This window comes from Neophocaena asiaeorientalis, unplaced genomic scaffold, assembly GCF_003031525.2.
Source record: "Neophocaena asiaeorientalis asiaeorientalis breed wild unplaced genomic scaffold, Neophocaena_asiaeorientalis_V1.1 scaffold67, whole genome shotgun sequence".
Classification (NCBI taxonomy): Eukaryota; Metazoa; Chordata; class Mammalia; order Artiodactyla; family Phocoenidae; genus Neophocaena; species Neophocaena asiaeorientalis.
In genome coordinates, this window is record NW_020173731.1 from 4,717,418 (window position 1) to 4,738,561 (window position 21,144).

Sequence of the window (21,144 nt, forward strand, 5' to 3'; positions counted from 1 at the left end):
ATCACAGAACACAGAGCTGAGCTCCTGGTGCTATACAGCAGGTAGTGTATTTACACATGGTAGTGTATTTATGTCAAACCTAATCTCCCAATTCGTCCCACCCTCTCCTTCCCCCGCTGTGTCCCCATGTCTGTTCTCTACATCTGTGTCTCTATTCCTGCCCTACAAATAGGTTCATCTGTACCATTTTTCTAGATTCTACATATATGCATTAATACGTGATACTTGTTTTTTTATTTCTGGCTTATTCCACTCTGTATGACAGATTGTAGGTCCGTCCACATCTCTGCAAATGACCCAATTTTGTTCCTTTTTATGGCTGAGTAATATTTCATTGTACATATGTACCACATCTTCCTTATCCATTCATCTGCTGTTGGACATTTAGGTTATTTCCGTGTCCTGTCTATTGTAAATAGTGCTGCAATGAACATTGGGGTACATGTGTCCTTTTTTTTCTTAAATTTTTTTTTTGGCTAAGTTGGGTCTTCGTTGCTGCATGCAGGCTTCCTCTAGTTGCAGTGAGCAGGGGCTACTCTTTGTTGTGGTGTGTGGACTTGTCATTGCAGTAGCCTCTTGTTGTGGAGCACGGGCTCTAGGCACACAGTCTTCAGTAGCTGTGGATCAGGGACTCTAGAGTGCAGGCTCAGTATTTATGGTGCATGGGCTTAGTTGTTCCGTGTCTTGGACCAGGGCTCAAACCCGTGTCCCCTGCATTGGCAGGTAGATTCTTTTTTTTTTTTTTTTGGGGAATCCCTAACTAGCGGCTCCGCGGCATGTGGGATCTTCCCGGACCGGGACACGAACCCATGTCCCCTGCATCGGCAGGCGGACTCTCAACCACTGTGCCACCAGGGAAGCCCTAATTGCCATTTTTTATAGATAATCTATTTTTTCTCTCCTGATTTTTCAGAATTCTTTTTGTATTCTTAATGTTCTGCAGTTTTACCATAATATGGCTAGATGTTTATTTTTATTTACGTAGCATGGTGCTTGAGATGCACTTTTTTTTTTAAACGTTGAAAGCAACTTTATTGCTTTTTCTTGATTATATATAAATGCATTCACATTCCAAAAGTGTTAAAAGCATAAAAAACAAATGTAAATCACACAAAATCATGTACTCAAGAGATAATCACTATTAACATGTTTATAACCAGTGACCAAGTGTTATAATATATTGCTTGAGGCTTCACCTGCAATCTACCTGAAGATCTTGCTTCCTTTACCTTGAAAATATATTCTGAATCCAACTACTTCCTACCAAATCCGTCTCTACTGCTGTTGTCCTTGTCACTGTATTCTCCTAGTGGGACTGCTACAGTAGTCTCCTCACTGGTCTCCTTCCATTTCAGTTTGCCACACAGCGGATTCTTTTTAAAGCATAATCAGATTATGTCACCCCCTGCTTAAAAGTCTCTAGTGGCTCCCCATCATACTTCCCTTGGTCTCTCTGACCTGGTCCCTGAGTGCTCCTCTTATTCCATCTCTGACCCCGGTTTCTTACCACTCTCACCTTTGTTTACTGAGCTCCAGCTACACTAGCATTCTTTCTGTTTCACCAAGAATGTGCCAAACACACAGTGGCCCTGAGGCTTTCACACTTGCTGCTCTCCCGTTCCTATCTGAAACTTCATTCAGCTGTCTGTTCAAAGTGTTACCTCATCAGAGAGGTCTTCCCTGACAATCTGTGTCAAATCCCCTACTGACCCACTTGGTCATACTCTATCACTTTAACCTGCTTTATTTCCCCCACTCCTTACTGACATTATGTAATTTCTGTTCATTTTATTGTCTTCATCCCTTCCCCCCCCCCAAGGACTTTGTTTTGTCCACTTTTGTATCCCGTAGCTCTAAGATCATTATCTGACATAGTATGCTCAGGAAATATTTATGAAATAAGTACATAATTATACATGTTCTTTTTAAATTAAAAAATAAGGATAGCATTTTATTTTTTGTTTTTGGCTTCCTTTCTCCTTTCCCATCTACTGCTCCTTCAGATGTCCAACATTAATCTGGTATGAATCCATTTATCCATTTTTCTCTTCTCATATAATCATATAGAAATACATATGTACTAGACATTTGGGGAGCATAATTTATTTTACAGAAAATTGATTTATGTATTCAGATTATCTACACCTGACTCTTCTAACCTAAATATATGGGAGAATCCTCCAATTCAACTGCCATAGATCTAATATTATTATTTTAAACTGTTTTATATTTTTATAATTAGTTTTTGTTTTGTTCTCTTAATAAGTGTAAGCTTAATATAAACTTTTAAATAATCAGTGGTGTATATATAGTAGAAAATGAAAGTCCACCATACTTGTCTTCCCAAGTCTATCTGATGCCACACACCTTCAAATAGGTAACTACTGTAACTGTTTGATATGTCTAATTTTAGAACTTTATATCAGTGCATTTGTATGTGGGCAGATAGGCACAGGGAGTTTTGAGTTATTTATTTTTTATATATAAGTATTACACAATATATTATATTCTGTTATTTTTTTTCACTCAACTATATAACATATAGTTCAGCTCTGTGCTGCTTATTGGTAATTTCTTTATGTTTTTGTACATATACACACAATTTTATTTAAATAGATCATACACATATTTTTTTGGTTTGGGTGGATTTTTTGTTTGTTTTGCTTGCTTCCTTTTTGTTCTCATCTTCCACTCAGATCTCTGTGTGTACTTCCAATCTGAGGACTCCCATCTTCTAGAAAATCTTTAGCTTAATCATTCAACTTTGCTTCTTTATCATTTTTTCTATTTTTGTAGTATTCTTGTTTTTATTTCATAGGGTATTTTTTTTCTGTAATGTCTGTTATGATTTCCTTTAGCTATTGGAGGATCCTAAACCTTTAAAAATCATTTTCAGATTGCTCTATTTTTATTCCATCTGCAGCAAGTTCCTCTCCTTGACATTGGTTATAGTGGCTGTCTTTCATGGTTGTAATTTCTTCATGTATTTAAGAATTTTGCTTAGCAAGTGCTTCTTGACTAAGTTTTTCATGTGCTTATTTTCTTATTGCTGCTTTCCCCTCTTCCTGTCTAGTAGTTTTGTGGTTTCCTTCCGTCTGGCCCCTGAACAGTCCCAGGCTAGAACCATATCTTAAATTGACACTGTGGGGCCCCTGTTGCACTGCAATATTGGAGATAGTGGATCTAGTCACTAAGTCAGCAGGCAGCTTAATCTAGGCCTGGGCTTTGAGGTATTTTCTGCTTCCCATCAACTTCTAGTGTAGCTTTAAGTATGCTGCAGCTCCTCTCAGTGGTTAATGTCAGGTTTTTTTTTCCAGCCTCCTTTTCAGGGTAGGAAAACTCCATTTCAGCCCTTGGTTTGATTATGAGCTTGACTCTCCCCATTTCCTGCCCCTCCGGAGCACTTTGATCCCCTTTAATCTTGTGGGAAGCAAATTCCTGGTTACTTACTGCCTACCTACCATCTGCCTACCAGTGGATCTGCAACTTCAGCCTGACTTACAGCTTTTTCTCGTCTGCTTTTTTCTGGTTCAAAGAAATGTTTACTTTACATATGCTTTGGGATTTGTTTTTTTTAATTTTCTATATTTATCCGATGGTGTTTTGGACAAAGGTGGGGAGTTTATGAACTTCCAAGACCAACTTGAATAAAAATCTAGGATACTCTTAAAAACACAAATCAACTTTAATTCCTTTGCTTAAAATCCTAAAATCTTCCAATTTTAAATATAATAGACTTCAAACTTGTCAGCATTCCTTTACATGACCTGGCTCCTCTAAATTCATTTCAGGCACTTTTTGCTGTAGCCCTAGACCCCATCTTTCAGTTCTTTGAAAGTACCTCACTTTCACATATGCTTCTTCCCAATGCTTCTTTTTTTTTTAAAATTGTTATTGAAATATAGTTGATTTACAATGTTGTGTTAGTTTCAGGCGTATAGCAAAGTGGTCTCTCTCTCTCTCTCTCTCTATATATATATCCCTTTTTAGGTTCTTTTCCATTGTAGGTTATTATAAGATAATGAGTAGAGTTCCCTGTGCTATACAGTAGGTCCTTATTGGTTATGTATTTTATATATAGTAGTGTGTATATTTTAATCCCAAACTCCTGATTTATTCCTCCTATCCTTTCCCCTTTGGTAACCATAAGTTCGTTTTCTATGTCTGTGAGTCTATTTCTGTTTTGTAAAGAAATTCATTTGTATCATTTTTTTTAGATTCCACATATAAGCAATATCATATATTTGTCTTTCTCTGTCTGACTTCACTTAGCATGATAATCTCTAGGTCCATCCATGTTGCTGCAAATGGCATTATTTTATTCTTTTTATGGTTGAGTAGTATTCCATTGTGTATATATACCACAGCTTCTTTATCCATTTATCTGTCAGTAGACACTTAGGTTGTTTTCATGTCTTGGCTATTATAAATAGTGCTGCTATGGACATTGAGGTGCATGTGTCTTTTCAAATTATAGTTTTCTCCAAATAAATGCCCAGGAGTGGAATTGCTGGTAGCTCTATTTTCAGTTGTTTAAGAAATCTCCATACTGTTCTCCATAGTGGCTTCACCAATTTACATTCCCACCAGCAGTGTAGGAGGGTTCCCTTTTCTCCACACCCTCTCCAGCATTTATTATTTGTAGACTTTCTGATGATGGCCATTCTGACTGGTGTGAGGTGATACCTCATTATTGTTTTGATTTGCATTTCTTAAATAATTAGTGATGTTGAGCATCTTTTCATGTGCCTGTTGGCCATCTGTATGCCATCTTTGGAGAAATGTCTGTTTAGGTATTCTGCTCATTTTTTTTTTTTAATACATTTATTTATTTTGGGCTGCATTGGGTCTTCGTTGCTGCTCGCTGGCTTTCTCTAGTTGCGGCGAGCGGGTGCTACTCTTTGTTGCGGTGTGCGGGCTTCTCATCGCGGTGGCTTCCCTTGTTGCGGAGCATGGGCTCTAGGCATGCGGGCTTCAGTAGTTGTGGCTCACGGGCTCTAGAGCGCAGGCTTAGTAGTTGCGGCGCACGGGCTTAGTTCCTCCGCAGCATGTGGGATCTTCCCGGACCAGGGCTCGAACCCGTGTCCCCTGCATTGGCAGGCGGATTCTTAACCACTGTCCCACCACGGAAGTCCCTGGGCTCATATTTTGATTGGGTGTTATTTTGTTTGTTTTTGATATTGAGCCGTATGAGGTGTTTGTGTATTTTTGGAAATTAATCCCCTGTCAGTCACATAGTTTGCAAGTATTTCCTCGTTCCATAGGCTGTATTTTTGTTTTGTTGATGGTTTCCTTTGATGTGCAAAGCCTTTTAAGTTTAATTAGGTCCCATTTGTTTATTTTTGTTTTTATTTCCATTACTCTAGGAGACAAATCCAAAAAAAACATTGCTGTGATTTTTGTTAAAGGGTGTTCTGCCTATGTTTTCCTTTAGGAGTTTTATAGTATCCAGTCTTACATTTAGGTCTTTAATCCATTTTGAGTTTGCTTTTGTGTGTGGTGTTAGAGAATGTTCTAATTTCATTCTTTTATATGTAGCTGTCCAGTTTTCCCAGCACCACTTGTTGAAGAGACTGTCTTTTATCCATTGTACATTCTTGCCTCCTTTGTCATAGATTAATTAACCATAAGTGCATGAGTTTATTTTCCCCAGGGCTTCTAAGGTTGACATCTTTTCAATTTTTCTTTAGCATTTAAACGCTACCTCCTCAGAGGATCTTCCCTAACTACCCTGACTAAAATAGCCTCTCTCTAGTTCTCTATCATAACCCTTGTTTATTTCCTTAATATCATTTGTTACGATATGTATTTGTGTGTTACTTTATGGTTTCTCACAAAACTGAAAGCTTCATGAGCTTTTTACTTTGTGTTTGCATTAAACACTATTATACTATTGTATTTGCTTCATGAGCTTTTTACTTTGTGTTTGCATGATATAGTATCATGCTCAGTAAATACTTACTGCCTGATTATTATTCACCCATCCATTCAGCATATTTATTGAATGTCTACTATATGCCAGAACTGTTCTCACTGTGGAGGATGTAATGGTGAACAACACAGACAGACAGGGTCCTTGCTCTGTGGAGCTTATGTTCTAGTGGGAGAAGAAAAGTATCAACAAATAGAAAAATAAATAAGTAAAATCAGTGTTACGGTGGTGTGTTTAGGTGATGGGAAACACTTTTCTGAGGAAGAAACAAGAAGGAATTTACCTCGTGACAATCAAGAGGAAGAACTTTTCAGTTAGAGAGAAGAGCTAGAACAAGGTTCCTAAGTTAAGAATGAGGTTGAGTATAGAACAAGAGACCACTGAAGCTGTGGTGGAAGAAATAGAGGGAAAGAGCATTACAGGATAAGGTTAGAGACTTGGCTGAGACCAGGTAACACAAGCTAGGAGTTTGAAAGTATGTGGTACCTTAAGACAGATGCAACTCTTCAGTATTGAAGGAGCTGGTGAGGTGCATGTGGGAGTGATTGCAGAGGATTACATACCTGCTACCTAGCAGGTGTGTTAAACAGATGTGTTTAAATTGTAGCAAAGTGTTATCTTCCAGAAAGTCATAAGTCACTGCTTAGTTTTTGGTTTCATTTTCACCAGGGATGGTACTTTTTAATTCATGGTTCTTATTCATGCCTTTGGTTACCCCTTTAGAAACTAGTACAAGCCAGACATCCTCTGTTATGCATGCTTGCTCATACATGTTCATAAAATACAGTGGAAATAGAAAGGAAGCATTCAGTTAATGCTTTTTTGCTGAATTTCTGAATTTGTGCAGGCTTTTGGAATTTCATGTTTCCTAGTTTAGTCAGTGCAATGACCTGAAAGCCAAACAAGGTTGATTACTCAATCTTTCATTTCCACTTTTTCATTTCCCTATGTTTTAGAAAGCAAGTGACTAGGGAAGGCAGTGTACTCAAGGGTGCGTAACTTCCACATTTTTAAGAGCAAACTTTTTAATATCTTTGCAGCAATCTTTTAATTAACTATCTACTAATAGGACGAGTTTTCATTTGTCACTTAACAGTGTTTTGTGATCCCATTAGTAAAACTAATCATTGCTTCCATATCATCATTTTTAAAAAGTTATTTGAAGTTTATCGATGAGACTCCCTTTTAATTATTTCCTGTCCTTCTCTAAACATGTAGTGATGACAAGGAGCTATTTTAAGTTTCTCTGTAGTAGACTTTATGATAGTTCCAGTTCTTTTGCTGACCCTACAAGCTGAGGACTTAGAGGCTGTTCCTCTTCTCTCCTAATAATGACTTGCTTAAGCCACTGCCGGAATATTTACAGGTAGTCACCCACTTACATTTCAGACATTCATATTTAATCTGAGCTTTGGAATTTGAATTGTATTTCCCCCCTGAAAAACAATTTACAAATGGTATTATAAATGAATACGTTTCTAGGCTACCCTTTAAAGATCTACGTAACCTACAGGGTAGCTGAAATATCAATACTACACATTTATGATGAAAAACATTAGGAGAATCACATTTCAGATGCATGTTAGTTCTACTACATGATGTTTAAGTAGGAGGGATTACTAAACACCTTTGTTTGTGGTGAGAGTATGAACAGTGGTCCCATGAAGATGTTCCCATCGAGGCTATGGAGAGAGCCATTGGGAACGCTTCTGGAGGAAGCCCATCCCCATCTCCTGCATGGCAGGGACTAGCCGTCTGCATGTGAGACGTTCTTAAGTCAAATGCGTGTATATCAGGAGTATCTGTATGCTCTTACTAGTTACAAAAAGTGAAAAATTCATTAAAAGGAATCTTAAGTGAGGGATTGAAAAGTTTATATATTTTGAAATTTCCAAAGCAGATGTTAATGTTGATAAAAGCTTTTTTGATACATTTACAGACATTTCATGTTTAGTGATATTTAATTGTGTGTTCCCCTCCCCCTTGTGTTTTTTTTTAATCTTTGTGTGTTTTGGGACTTCCCTGGCAGTCCAGTGGTTAAGACTGCGCTTCCAATGCGGGGGCAGTGGGTTCGATCCCTGGGTGGGAAATGAAGATCCCACATACCGCACGGTGCGGCCAAAGAAAAAAATCTTTGTGTGTTTGGTTTTATTCCTAAAATTATTGATGATCCTTAGTTTTCAAAGAAAGGAATTTAATTCACTTAACTAAAAAGAAAGAAAATGGTACTGTAATGTTAACATTTGAAACAAATTTAACTCTAGACTTATTCTACTTTTCATTCTTTACCAGGCATAATTTATTTTTATTTTAAGAGATTTTCATTATATTGGAGCTAATTTTTGATCATTCTTCTGAGTATAGTATAATTCCTGGCAAAGTGATATTTTGGAAAGTTATGTATAGAATACAGAAGAGCATGTGCTGTGGGTTCTAATTCTATTCAGTGTTTATTCAGTTATTCATTCAGTTCAGATACATTTCTCAGCCCTCAACAGCTTCTTTTTCCCTATATATAAAAGGAGGCTGATGAAATCTGCTTGCCTCACAGAGTTGCTAAAGTTATTACATAAGATTGATTGGCAATGTATGACAGCCCATAATACCAGAAATGGGCTGTCGTAGGGTCAAGTAGGGAAAGCTTTCCTGCCATTGTGTTTCTTTTCCCTGAACTCTCCTCCTTTTCATAGCCAGGTTTCTCAAAAGAATAATCTACACACATCAGCTTTTTTTGTCAGAAATAATCACTAGTATTTAGCATTGATACTGTTATGTTAAATGTTCTTCAAATGAGTCAGGTAATCATACTATGAGTATATTTTCTTTCTTGAACATCTTCTCATCCCCCTTCAGAATGCTTTATTTTTCTGTTTGCTTTGTTTGCTGTTGTGTCTTTCACTAATTCTTTCCCAAACACTTCAATAGAACTGTAAAATTCCTCTCAGTATGGTAAACACTTCCATCAAATGGTTATCCATCAAATCCATTTTAAAACCCTTTCCTTTTTTCTTGGAGGTATTCCTCTGGGAGTCTTTTGCCTTCCTAGCACAATCTGGACTGTTTGCTCTCTAGGCCTGCTGCAAAGCTTTCATCCTGTCTGTTTCCTTTCCTCATCATCCTGGGAATTTCCTTTACTTCTTCTCTGTTTTGGACCATGTTTCCTGGTTCCTGTGTTTTCTTCTTTCTTGATTTATTCCCTTGTTTTGGTATAGCACATCCTCTACCACCCACCTCCTATTCCCACTCACCCCCAGACATCCAAATCCTCTTAGGCTAGGCAACTCTCTTACAACATCTATGAAGTTTTTACTCTCCTTTCAATTCTCCTGTTGGATTGACCTCACCTCCCTTTGTGCCTCCATAGAATACTTTATCATAGCCTTGGTCTGTCATACTTATTAAGCACCTACTCTACATGTCAGGCACTGTGTTCAGCACTAGACGGTCCGAGATTGAGAGAATGAGGTTCTTGTTCCCAGGGAAATTCTGAAAGGTGAAAAAGAACACCATGGTTCTCACTGGAGGCAGTACTGCCCCCTAGCGGCCCTTTGAAAAAGTGGGGGGAAGTTTTCTGTTACCACAGTAATGGGAGGGTACAAGCTGGCATTTTGTAGTCAGGAGCCAGGAATACTAAATGTCTTATAAGTGCAGCACAACTTTAGAATGTTCCACCAAACATTCATGTGTGAAAATCTGTTCATAGTTATCCAAGCCTGGGACCTAAACTCCATTTTACCCACAAACCCAGACTACTTGGTGCTTTTTACATTGTCTTTGCTTGTGCAACAGATGGAAAACAGCTACTGTCCATCATTGTGGGTTTATAGAAGAAACATTTTTTTAAGTAGCGTATGTTTATAAAAAAAGTTAAGAATCCCTTGGATGATAGATTCATGCAATAGCAATGAAGAAGGAAATGATTGCCTTACTCTATACATAAAAGTAAGAACTTTCTAGAGTAAATGTTAAAAAAAGATTCTGTTCATTATTGTGTGTGTGTTTGTATATACTGAGCTATAATATACGGTGCACAGCTTGATGAATTGGTAAACACACGTGCACATTAAGACATGCAGCTGCCACCTGGATCTAGATAGAGTGTCTGCATAGTTGGGAAACATAGGATAAACTTATTTTTAAAAAGTATGTTACATTTTCAAATAATGTGCCCATTATATTTTCATGTGTACAATAAATTCAGTCAAAGTGTCCCAAAAATCTGGAAACATCAGGAAAATATCCTATTTGTTACATTTTTAATATATTTTAGCAGTTGGACCCATTGTTTTATTTTTTTAACATCTTTATGGAGTATAATTGCTTTACAATGGTGTGTTAGTTTCTGCTTTATAACAAAGTGAATCAGTTATACATATATCTCCATATCTCTTCCCTCTTGCGTCTCCCTCCTTCCCATCCTCCCTATCCCACCTCTCTAGGTGGTCACAAAGCACCGAGCTGATCTCTCTGTGCTATGCGGCTGCTTCCCACTAGCTATCTATATTACATTTGGTAGTGTATATATGTCCATGCCACTCTCTCACTTTGTCCCAGCTTACCCTTCCCCCTTCTCATATCCTCAAGTCCATTCTCTAGTAGGTCTGCGTCTTTATTCCCATTTGCCCCTAGGTTCTATATGACCTTTTTTTTTTTTTTTTTTACATTCCATATGTATGTGTTAGCATATGGTATTTGTTTTTCTCTTTCTGTCTTACTTCACTCTGTGACAGACTCTAAGTCCATCCACCTCACTATAAATAACTCAATTTCGTTTCTTTTTATGGCTGAGTAATATATGTGCCACATCTTCTTTATCCATTCATCTGTTGATGGACACTTAGGTTGCTGCCATGTCCTGGCTATTATAAATAGAGCTGCAATGAACATTGTGGTACATGACTCTTTTTGAATTATGGTTTTCTCAGAGTATATGCCCAGTAGTGGGATTGCTGGGTCGTATGGTAGTTCTATTTTTAGTTTTTTAAGGACCCTCCAGACTGTTCTCCATAGTGGCTATATCAATTTAAATTCCCACCAACAGTGCGGGAGGGTTCTGTTTTCTCCACACCGTCTCCAGCATTTATTGTTTGTAGATTTTTTGATGATGGCCATTCTGACCGGTGTGAGATAATATCTCATTGTAGTTTTGATTTGCATTTCTCAGTGATTCATGATGTTGAGGGTTCTTTCATGTGTTTGTTGGCAATCTGTATATCTTCTTTGGAGAAATGTCTATTTAGGTCTTCTGCCCATTTTTGGATTGCGTTGTTTGTTTTTTTGATATTGAGCTTCATGAGCTGCTTGTAAATTTTGGAGATTAATCCTTTGTCACTTGCTTCATTTGCAAGTATTTTCTCTCATTCTGAGGGTTGTCTTTTTGTCTTATTTATGGTTTCCTTTGCTGTGCAAAATCTTTTAGGTTTCATTAGGTCCCATTTGTTTATTTTTGTTTTTATTTCCATTTCTCTAGGAGGTGGGTCAAAAAGGATCTTGCTGTGATTTATGTCATAGAGTGTTCTGCCTGTGTTTTGCTCTAAGAGTTTGATAGTGTCTGGCCTTATATTTAGGTCTTTAATTCATTTTGAGTTTATTTTTGTGTATGGTGTTAAGGAGTGTTCTAATTTCATTCTTTTACATGTACACGTCCAATTGTCCCAGCACCACTTATTGAAGAGGCTGTCTTTTCTGCACTCTATATTCTTGCCTCCTTTAGAAAAGATAAGCTGACCATATGTGTGTGGGTTTATCTCTGGGCTTTCTATCCTGTTCCATTGATCTATAGTTCTGTTTTTGTGCCAGTACCATACTGTCTTGATTACTATAGCTTTGTAGTATAGTTTGAAGTCAGGTAGCTTGATTCCTCCAACTCTGTTTTTTTCCCTCAAGATTGCTTTGGCTATTCGGGGTCTTTTGTGTTTCCATACAAATTCTGAAATTTTTTGTACATCATCATATTTCTTCAAATATTCTTTCTATCTCTGTTAGTTTACATGTGCAGGAAAGGTAAATTGAACTAAAAAGAAACAACTCTTTGCAACCAGTTACATTTTATCAGTCTAATTATGAAATGTTTTAGATCCAGTTACAACTTTCATACTCCCTTTTTTCAAAAGATGATGAATTACTTAGAGCGTTGTGTGTAGAACAAAGCTAATGGGAAATATGTAATAGAAGATTTGAGAGTCCTTTTAATAGAACCAAATGTTACTGAATTAATAGAAGCACACGAAATGTAGGAATCTCATTTTTTATTATAAAAATGATTTTTAAATACTTCCTATTATTGCCACATTAAATATTAAAAACTATTTTTGTACAGTGATAAGAAATTACGTGAATATTAAATTTTTAATTCGATTTTTAGATTGCTTTTCTTTACTCTTACTCTTACTCTTACTCTTACTCTATCCACAAAGGTCAACCACATATCTTCTCTGTAGTTTCTCATATTTCTGTTTTTGTCCTATCCATTCTCTATTGCCCACTGCCTTTCAACAGTGTGATCTCTGAATTCTTTTTGAGTGGATGTATATACTGAATGTAATTTGAATTATGGTGGAATTTCAAAGTAGGAGATATGTTTTCTGTTGGATTTGATCTTACACTTTCTCATTATTTTTTTTGCGGCACGTGGGCCCCTCACTGTTGTAGCACCTCCCGCTGAGGAGCACAGGCTTCAGACGCCCAGGCCCATCGGCTATGTCTCACAGGCCCAGCTGCTCTGTGGCACGCGGGATCCTCTGGGACCGGGGCACGAACCCGCGCCCCCTGCATCGGCAGGCGGACCCCCAACCACTGCGCCACCAGGGAAGCCCTCCATGTGGCTCTTTTAAACTGAAAGTTCCTTGAGGGGCAGAGACCATTTTTCCTTACTAGAATCTATCCACAAAGGTCAACCACATATCTTCTCTGTAGTTTCTCATATTTCTGTTTTTGTCCTATCCATTCTCTATTGCCCACTGCCTTTCAACAGTGTGATCTCTGAATTCTTTTTGAGTGGATGTATATACTGAATGTAATTTGAATTATGGTGGAATTTCAAAGTAGGAGATATGTTTTCTGTTGGATTTGATCTTACACTTTCTCATTATTTTTTTTGCGGCACGTGGGCCCCTCACTGTTGTAGCACCTCCCGCTGAGGAGCACAGGCTTCAGACGCCCAGGCCCATCGGCTATGTCTCACAGGCCCAGCTGCTCTGTGGCACGCGGGATCCTCTGGGACCGGGGCACGAACCCGCGCCCCCTGCATCGGCAGGCGGACCCCCAACCACTGCGCCACCAGGGAAGCCCTCCATGTGGCTCTTTTAAACTGAAAGTTCCTTGAGGGGCAGAGACCATTTTTCCTTACTCTTTAACTACTGGTATTTGTCCATGGAAAGTACATAATAAATGTTAGAAGAATGGGCAGCTCCACACAGGTGTGCAAGTTTGATGAGGAGAGAATGTGGGCCTGGCTGGAAGCCAGATTGCTACAAGAGTACTGAAGGTTCGATCATTTATTTGCCATACCCAGGGGAAAATTTAATAATTGCCTGAATGCTCTTGGGGGAATCTCCCCAAATCATAAAAGAATTGAAATTAAATTAGCATACTATTTTAAGGCTAGGGTCCTGAGAATATAGGAGGCTGTGAACTTGGAGAGGAAAAAAATTAGTGTTATTTTTATTAACCTCAAACTGAAATTTAGCATTTCCTTCGATTTTGAATGCAGGTAATGGTGGTAGTATTAGCAGTACCTGTAATTTTCTTTTTTTTTTTGCTACTGGAAGCCACAGGTATTTTCAGTTTCAGTTGTTGCAGACACCTCGCAATATTGTTTATACTCATTATTTTCTTACTATGGTAATTAGACCTGCCGCTCGATCTTTTTGTTTAAATCATTAATAAAGAAGCACCTGTATTACCTATTACAATTTTTAAGTAATTATATTTTTAAATTATATTTTAAAAGATTGTTCTGAAATTCTAGAGTAAGCAAAACTGACGTATAATGATAGAAATCAGATGAGTGGTTGCTTCTTGTATAGAAGATTGGGAAAGGGGCACAAGAAAACTTTCTGGAATGATGGAAATGTCCCATGACTTTGGTGTACATTTGTCAAAGGTGGTTGAATGCTAAACTTAAGTTCTGCATTTAACTGTATGTACATTATACCTCAATTAAAAAAATAAATACATTAAAAAATATTCTGAGAAGGGGTCCATAGGCTTCTCCAAATTGCCAAAGAAATCTCTGGGAACTAAAAAAGGTCAAGAACCCTTTTTCTGAGGCTATCATGTTGCCTTTGCCTTTGCCTTTCTCCTTTAAGGGCCCATTCTCTCAGTTCCTTTTTTTTTAAAATTAATTTTTATTGGAGTATAGTTCCTTTACAATGTTGTGTTTTTACTGTACAGCAAAGTGAATCAGCTGTACATATATATGTATTCCCTCTGTTTTGGATTTCCTTCCCATTTAGGTCACCACAGAGCATTGAGTAGAGTTCCCTGTGCTATACAGTAGGTTCTCATTAGTTATCTATTTTATACATAGTATCAATAGTGTATGTCAGTCCCAATCTCCCAGTTCATCCCACCCTGCCCCTTCCCCCTTGATATCCATGTTTGTTCTCTACATCTGTGTCTCTGTTTCTGCTTTGCAAATAAGATAATCTATACCAGATTCCACATATATGCGTTAATAAAAGATATTTGTTTTTCTCTTTCCGACTTACTTCACTCTGTATGACAGCCTCTAGGTCCATCCACGTCTCTACAAATGACCCAATTTTGTTCCTTTTTAAGGCTGAGTAACATTCCATTGTATATGTGTACTGCATCTTCTTTATCCATTCATCTTTCGATGGATATTTAGGTTGCTTCCATGACCTGGCTATTATCAGTAGTGCTGCTATGAACATTGGGGTGCATGTGTCTTTTTGAATTATGGTTTTCTCAGGGTTTATGCCTAGGAGTGGGATTGCTGGGTTATATGGTAGTTCTATTTTTAGTTTTTTAAGGAACCTCCATACTGTTCTCCATAGTGGCTGTATCAATTTACATTCCCACCAACAGTGCAAGAGGGTTCACTTTTCTCCACACCCTCTCCGGCATCTCTCAGTTGCCTTTGCTATTCATTTTCTTTATTCTAAATGTGTTCTCACTTTTTTGAGCCAAGAAAAGTCAGAAAAGAAAAAGAGCAGCTATGAAAGAAATTCTTTGCTTGGCTTATTTGCCAATCTGTTGAAGTCAGTAAAACTGTGGCCTTCCTAACATAGTTATATACTTGCTTAGACTTTAAGAAATTTCTAGTGAGAACTACTCTTCTAAAAACTAATATGTAGGGGCTTCCCTCGTGGTGCAGTGGTTGAGAGTCCGCCTGCCGATGCAGGGGACACGGGTTCGTGCCCTGGTCTGGGAAGATCCCACATGCCGTGGAGCGGCTGGGCCCGTGAGCCATGGCTGCTGGGCCTGCGCGTCCGGAGCCTGTGCTCCGCAACAGAAGAGGCCACAACAGTGAGAGGCCCGCGTACTGCAAAAAAACAAAAACAAAAAAAAACTAATTTGTAGATGATTTCATAATGGAATGATTTTTCTTATCTCCAGTTTCACTTGGAGTTTTATTAGGATTTTTATACAGAGGTATCATTAAATATGCAGTTCTGTTATGAAGTAGGCACGAACATTTGTAACACAGATTGGAAGAAAAGAAAATGTATTAGGAATCAGAAAAGCATCGAGTGGGGCTTCCCTGGTGACGCAGTGGTTAAGAATCCGCCTGCCAATGCAGGGGACATGGGTTTGAGCCCGAGTTCGAGCCCGGGTCCGGGAAGATCCCACATGCCGCAGAGCGACTAAGCCCGTGTGCCACAACTACTGAGCCCACGTGCCACAACTACCGAAGCCCACGTGCCTAGATCTCGTGCTCCACAACAAGGGAAGCAACCACAATGAGAAGCCCCCACACCTCAATGAAGAGTAGCCCCTGCTCGCCGCAGCTAGAGAAAGCCCGCGTGCAGCAGCGAAGACCCAACGCAGCCATAAATAAGTAAATAAATAAACAAACAAATAATTTAAAAAAAGAAAAGCATTGAGGAAGTAAGGAAAGAAAAATGAATATTACTGACGATCTATTCCACATTTTCTTTTTCAGAAATTCCATCTAGGTGTCCTTGATGTAGTGTGACTGTATATTCTAAGTTCAAATATGTTTTACTTTTATAAAATTCAGAGTACTACAGATACCAAATATTAGCCTATATTTATTTTAAAATGTGATGATAGTGCTTGAAAATGTTAAACATAGTGGTAGATAATATGCAGAACAAACGTTAGGTTCTTTTTTAGGGACACACAGTGTTAAGACTACTCACAGTACAGTTCTTGCTGTCTATCATTTTATTTATTTTATTAAAAAATATTTATTGATTTATTTTTGGCTGCATTGGGTCTTCGTTGCTGCACGCAGGCTTTCTGAAGTTGCAGTGAGCACGGGCTGCTCTTTGTTGCAGTGTGCAGGCTTCTCATTGCAGTGGCTTCTCGTTGTAGGGCACGGGCTCTAAATGCACGGGCTTCAGTAGTTGTGGCTCGTGGGCTCTAGAGCGCAGGCTCAGTAGTTGTGCACGGGCTCAGTTGCTCCACGGCATGTGGGATCTTCCCAGACCAGGGCTCAAACCCGTGCCAGGCACATTCTTAACCACTGTGCCACCAGGGACATCCCTGTCTATCATTTTATACTTATAACCATAAGTTTTTCTCTGCTATTCTAATATTTTCACGGTCTTTTTATTTATCTGGATAAACTTAATAGGACACTTGTTTTAAATAGATTACAAAGTATTCTAAGAAAGATTGAGCCAAGGTGAATAATTCTAACAGATTGTTGTCCAGATAGCATCTGCATGTCTTTTATGACTTCGTATTAGATAAAAAGCCTAAAATACTGTTTGACGGTTTCTTTGCAGCCCCTCGTATGGAAAATTTGAAAAGCAGAGGAGAAACAATAGCTAAGGAGATCAGTGAAGCCATGAAGGTAAAAGCTACATACTAAATTATAAGTGAATAACATGTGTGGCTAGATGTTTGCTTTTAGCATTCTTAGGTGTTTTAGTCTGTTGTAACGGGAATTCTCAGTAGTCTTTTAAATAGATCGTTAATGAATTTATTAAGTGACGGTAACATTCAGAATAATTGCCATTTATTAGACACCTGCTATGTGCCAGTATTATACCTGGCTTCTTTAAAGGTTGGTTATATTTTTGAGTTCTGAGAGTTAGCAATCCATCAAACAATTTTGGATAATAATACCAGTTAACATTTAGTCAGCATTTAGTATGGATTAGGCACCATCTGACTGCTTTACATGTATTATATTTCCTCATTTAATCCTTACACTAACCCTCTGAGATAGGTACTGCTACTGTTTTACAGATAAGGAAACCAAGGCACAGAGGGGCTAAGTAGATTGCCCAAATAAGTAATTGTGCCAGGATTTAAACCCTAGATGTTTAGCTCCAGAGCCTATACTCTCAGCCACTATATTATTCTGTGTTGATGCAAATAATCAATAAACAATATACAATAAGAATAGAAGAAGAGTTTTATTAGAGCCAAACTGAGGACTATAGCCCAGGAAACAGCTTCTCAGTAGCTCTGCTGGGACTGCTCCGAAGGGGTAAGGGAGGAGAGAGGATATATGAATTTTTTTGGCTGGAAAAAATGTGGTCAAGGTTACAGCTTGGTAAAAGATTACTGCTAACCACAAAGAACAGACATCTCAAGTTAATGAATTTAGGATTTTTTCTGTATATGGGAAGATGCAAGAATCTGGGGTCATTGAAATTCATCCTTAAATATGCATCTTAACTATCTAGAAGCCTATACATCCAAAGCACAGAATGCCTGAATTCCCCTGAGGGCTCACTGTCTCGGGTGGCTGCAGTGGGTTGCAGCTTAACCCTTTATGTAAGTGGGTGATGAACAAATTCTTTTCTTTAATGATGAAAGCAGATGTACAATGTATGTTTGACAGGCCACAAGACAGGCTGTTTCAGTTAGCATAAAGTTCAGGCTAAATCATGTATAAGCCAGAGTGATTTCCCCATACCTCAATATGTGAAAATTTCTTCCATCAACTGTATATCCAACTTGGAGTTTTAATATTATTATCATAAAATTGTTTATATTATTGACATTTATTTTGCCAAACAGAAAGTATTTAGATTTCTAGTACAGGAAAATTATTTTAAAACTCCTTCAGAATCTCCTCTGTTTTGATCATCTTCTGTTAACACTCTTTTGTGGTTTGTACTGATGCCATGATTTTCTGGTACTCACACTTCTCTCATAACATGTTCTTTTTTTTTTTTTTTTTTGGTATGCGGGCCTCTCACTGTACCCTCATAACATGTTCTTAATCAGGAGTTGACAAACTGTGGTGGGACAGGGTAAAATCCAGCCTGCCACCTGTTTTTGTAAATAAAACTATTTTGGAACACAGCCATGTACTTACTGTCTATGGCTTCTTTACATTACAACAGGAAAGTTGAATAATTGCGACAGAGATGTAAAGGCCCTCAGAGCCTAAAATGTTTACTGTATGGCCCTTTACAGAAAAAATGTGCTGATCCCTGCTCTTGATAATTAAGATTTCTAAAATACTTACTATATTAAAATATGGAATTTCAGACATTAAATTTTAAACTCTGAAATTCTGTTACCTCCTGTTTTGCCAGAGTTTTATTTTACTACCATGCATTATAGGAACAGAACATATCTTTTTAGTTTTAGCTTTTTGTTAAAATTCCTCAGCTAAAACTGGTATTTTAAGGTAAAGTTGAATATCTATGACCTAAAAATTAGGTTTTAGAAAAAGCCTTGATCTGAAGAGTTAAAATACTCAAGTGTTGTGTCTATCTCTGTGTGTTTGCGTTTCAACCTGAGATTAATGTTAAGTATTACTGTTGTTTGTTTTTTAAGTCCTTGCCTGCATTAATTGAACAAGGAGATGGATTTTCCCAAGTTTTAAAGATGCAGCCTGTTATCCAGCTCCAGAGAGTCCACCAAGAAGTGTTTTCCGGTTGTTGTAGGAAACCAGATGTTAAACCTGAGAGCTTTATAGCACAAATAGAAACCACACCAGCAGAGAGTTCTGCTAGGAAAGACACTGACTTGGTACTGAGAAGAAAGCGAACTGAAGACTGCCCCCAGAGAAAATGGTATCCACTGCGGCCAAAGAGGATCAGTCTTGACACATAAACTCTTTTTGTTTATCTTGGGAGTTGAGATTAGGCACTATCAACATTTAGATTCCAGCTTAATGCCTGGACAGGACTTCATTTAAAACAACAGATAAGTAGTGATTCTTTTACACAAATATAGTAGCTCTGTGCTGGGGTATGATGTAATATTGTATTTCTTTCCTCACCTTTGCATTGATAGTCAGTGAAAAGCGTATTGTTTGAATATTGGCACAAAGCCTGTCAATGGTCATTAAGAGTGCAAACTTTTACTGTCCTTGAAGACCATCAACACTTGGCTGCCTTACAGCTTTTATGGAATTTCAGACGTAACATATTCCATTGGGTTTCCTGGATATACATCTTTCTTTTAAAAAAAGAGCTGTGTGCCAGTTGTCATTATTTAAGGACTGAAAGTCATCATCAGTTCTGCCCAGGAGCAGATGCAGTCCTCCCCCACCCCTGCAAAGCAGGTTGATTTATCAAATTGGCATGCAGGTGACAAGACTGGCTCTGACTTTGTTACTCTACGTTCCGCTAATTTGGATTTGTGGGATTAATTTTAGGATTTTTTGGTTTTGTTTTGTTAGGTAAAGAAGATGATTATTTTGTGAAGATGATTATTATGTGTAAAAATTTCTGTTAGAAATAAAAATTGGCATGTAGCCAATGTTTCTTACCCACACTATTGTTTTCCATAGATCTCTTAACTTTTAAACATAATTTGACTTGGAACTAATAGTTTCTTTTCAGGATTTCTCATTACTTCTTTGTAAATGACTCCAGGTCAAAAATATATATCAGATTAATACATGAAACAAATTGTCATTGTGGAACAAATATAGATGCAATCATACCGAACTGTTTTACATTTAAGAATGTTTATATATCAAGTATATAATCATTGGTAGAAGTCTGAGAAAGCTATATTGCCTATACTTCTAACATTAATTGCAGTTTCTTATCTCTTATTGTGTCTCTTACATTAATACATTGTAGGCAGTGTCATCTAATTTGCCAACTGTTTCCCTATTAATGACTGAATACCTTCATTCCTTTGCAGAGGAATTTACTAATCATGAGGCTGGAAAATCCGTACTTCTCTTGTTCATTATGTCTTAATAATCATAAAAGTCTAAATGTGACAGAAAATCTGTCTCAGTGAAGAGAACTTACAAAGCTACTTTATCGCATTCTGTATTTGAATGTTACAACTTGAGATCTGTATATTTGTACATAGCAGTGTGTTTTTTATTAAAATAATGTACAAAGACTTCAACCTTATACTGTGTATTTCTTTTTAATTAACTTATTTATTTTTGGCTGCATTGGGTCTTCATTGCTGCGTGCGGGCTTTCTCTAGTTGCGGCAAGTGAGGGCTACTCTTCGTTGTGGTGCACGGGCTTCTCATTGTGGTGGCTTCTCTTGTGGAGCACAGGCTCTAGGCGTGTGGGCTTCAGTAGTTGTGGCTCGCAGGCTGTAGAGCGCAGGCTCAGCAGTTGTGGCGCACAGGCTTAGTTGCTCCGCGGTATGTGGGATCTTCCCCGACCAGGGCTCAAACCCGTGTCCCCTGCATTGGCAGGCGGATTCTTAACCACTGAGCCACCAGGGAAGCCCCTGTGTGTTTTTAAGAGTTGTCTCAGGCCTTCTTGAGCTCAACTTTAGTTAGATGGTAGATCAGCACCTTGCATTTCAGAACATACTAAATTTCACTTTAAAACCGTTTTGAGTCTACAGAATATTGCTATACAAATGCATTGCTAACTTTTTCATAGTACAGAATTCTGTATGAGTAGTTTCACTTCAGAAGCATGCAGACAAAAGAATTATTGTTAATTCTCCTAGATTAGATAATTACAATGTGTTTACATAAGAAAATGTCTCCCCTTTTTAAGAGATTCATATTGAGATACATAGAGTTTAATGACTTGATGTCTTAGATTTGTTCTGAAATATGTCAGCAAAGAAAAAAAGGAAAAGGAATAGATTAAGCAAGTG

General features: G+C 37.9%; 1 protein-coding gene across 2 annotated transcripts in view; it reads left to right on the plus strand.

Moving 5' to 3' along the window:
• The window catches only part of NSL1 (NSL1 component of MIS12 kinetochore complex), a 39,193-nt gene extending 18,763 nt beyond the window's left edge, over window positions 1-20,430 (plus strand). For both annotated transcript variants that reach the window (XM_024750989.1, XM_024750988.1), the window contains exons 5-6: window positions 16,873-16,940; window positions 18,887-20,430. In XM_024750989.1, coding sequence (XP_024606757.1) covers window positions 16,873-16,940; window positions 18,887-19,165 — 347 coding nt within the window. In that variant the 3' untranslated portion in view covers window positions 19,166-20,430. The remainder of the gene's footprint in view (window positions 1-16,872; window positions 16,941-18,886) is intronic.
• The last annotated feature ends 714 nt before the right edge of the window (window positions 20,431-21,144 follow it).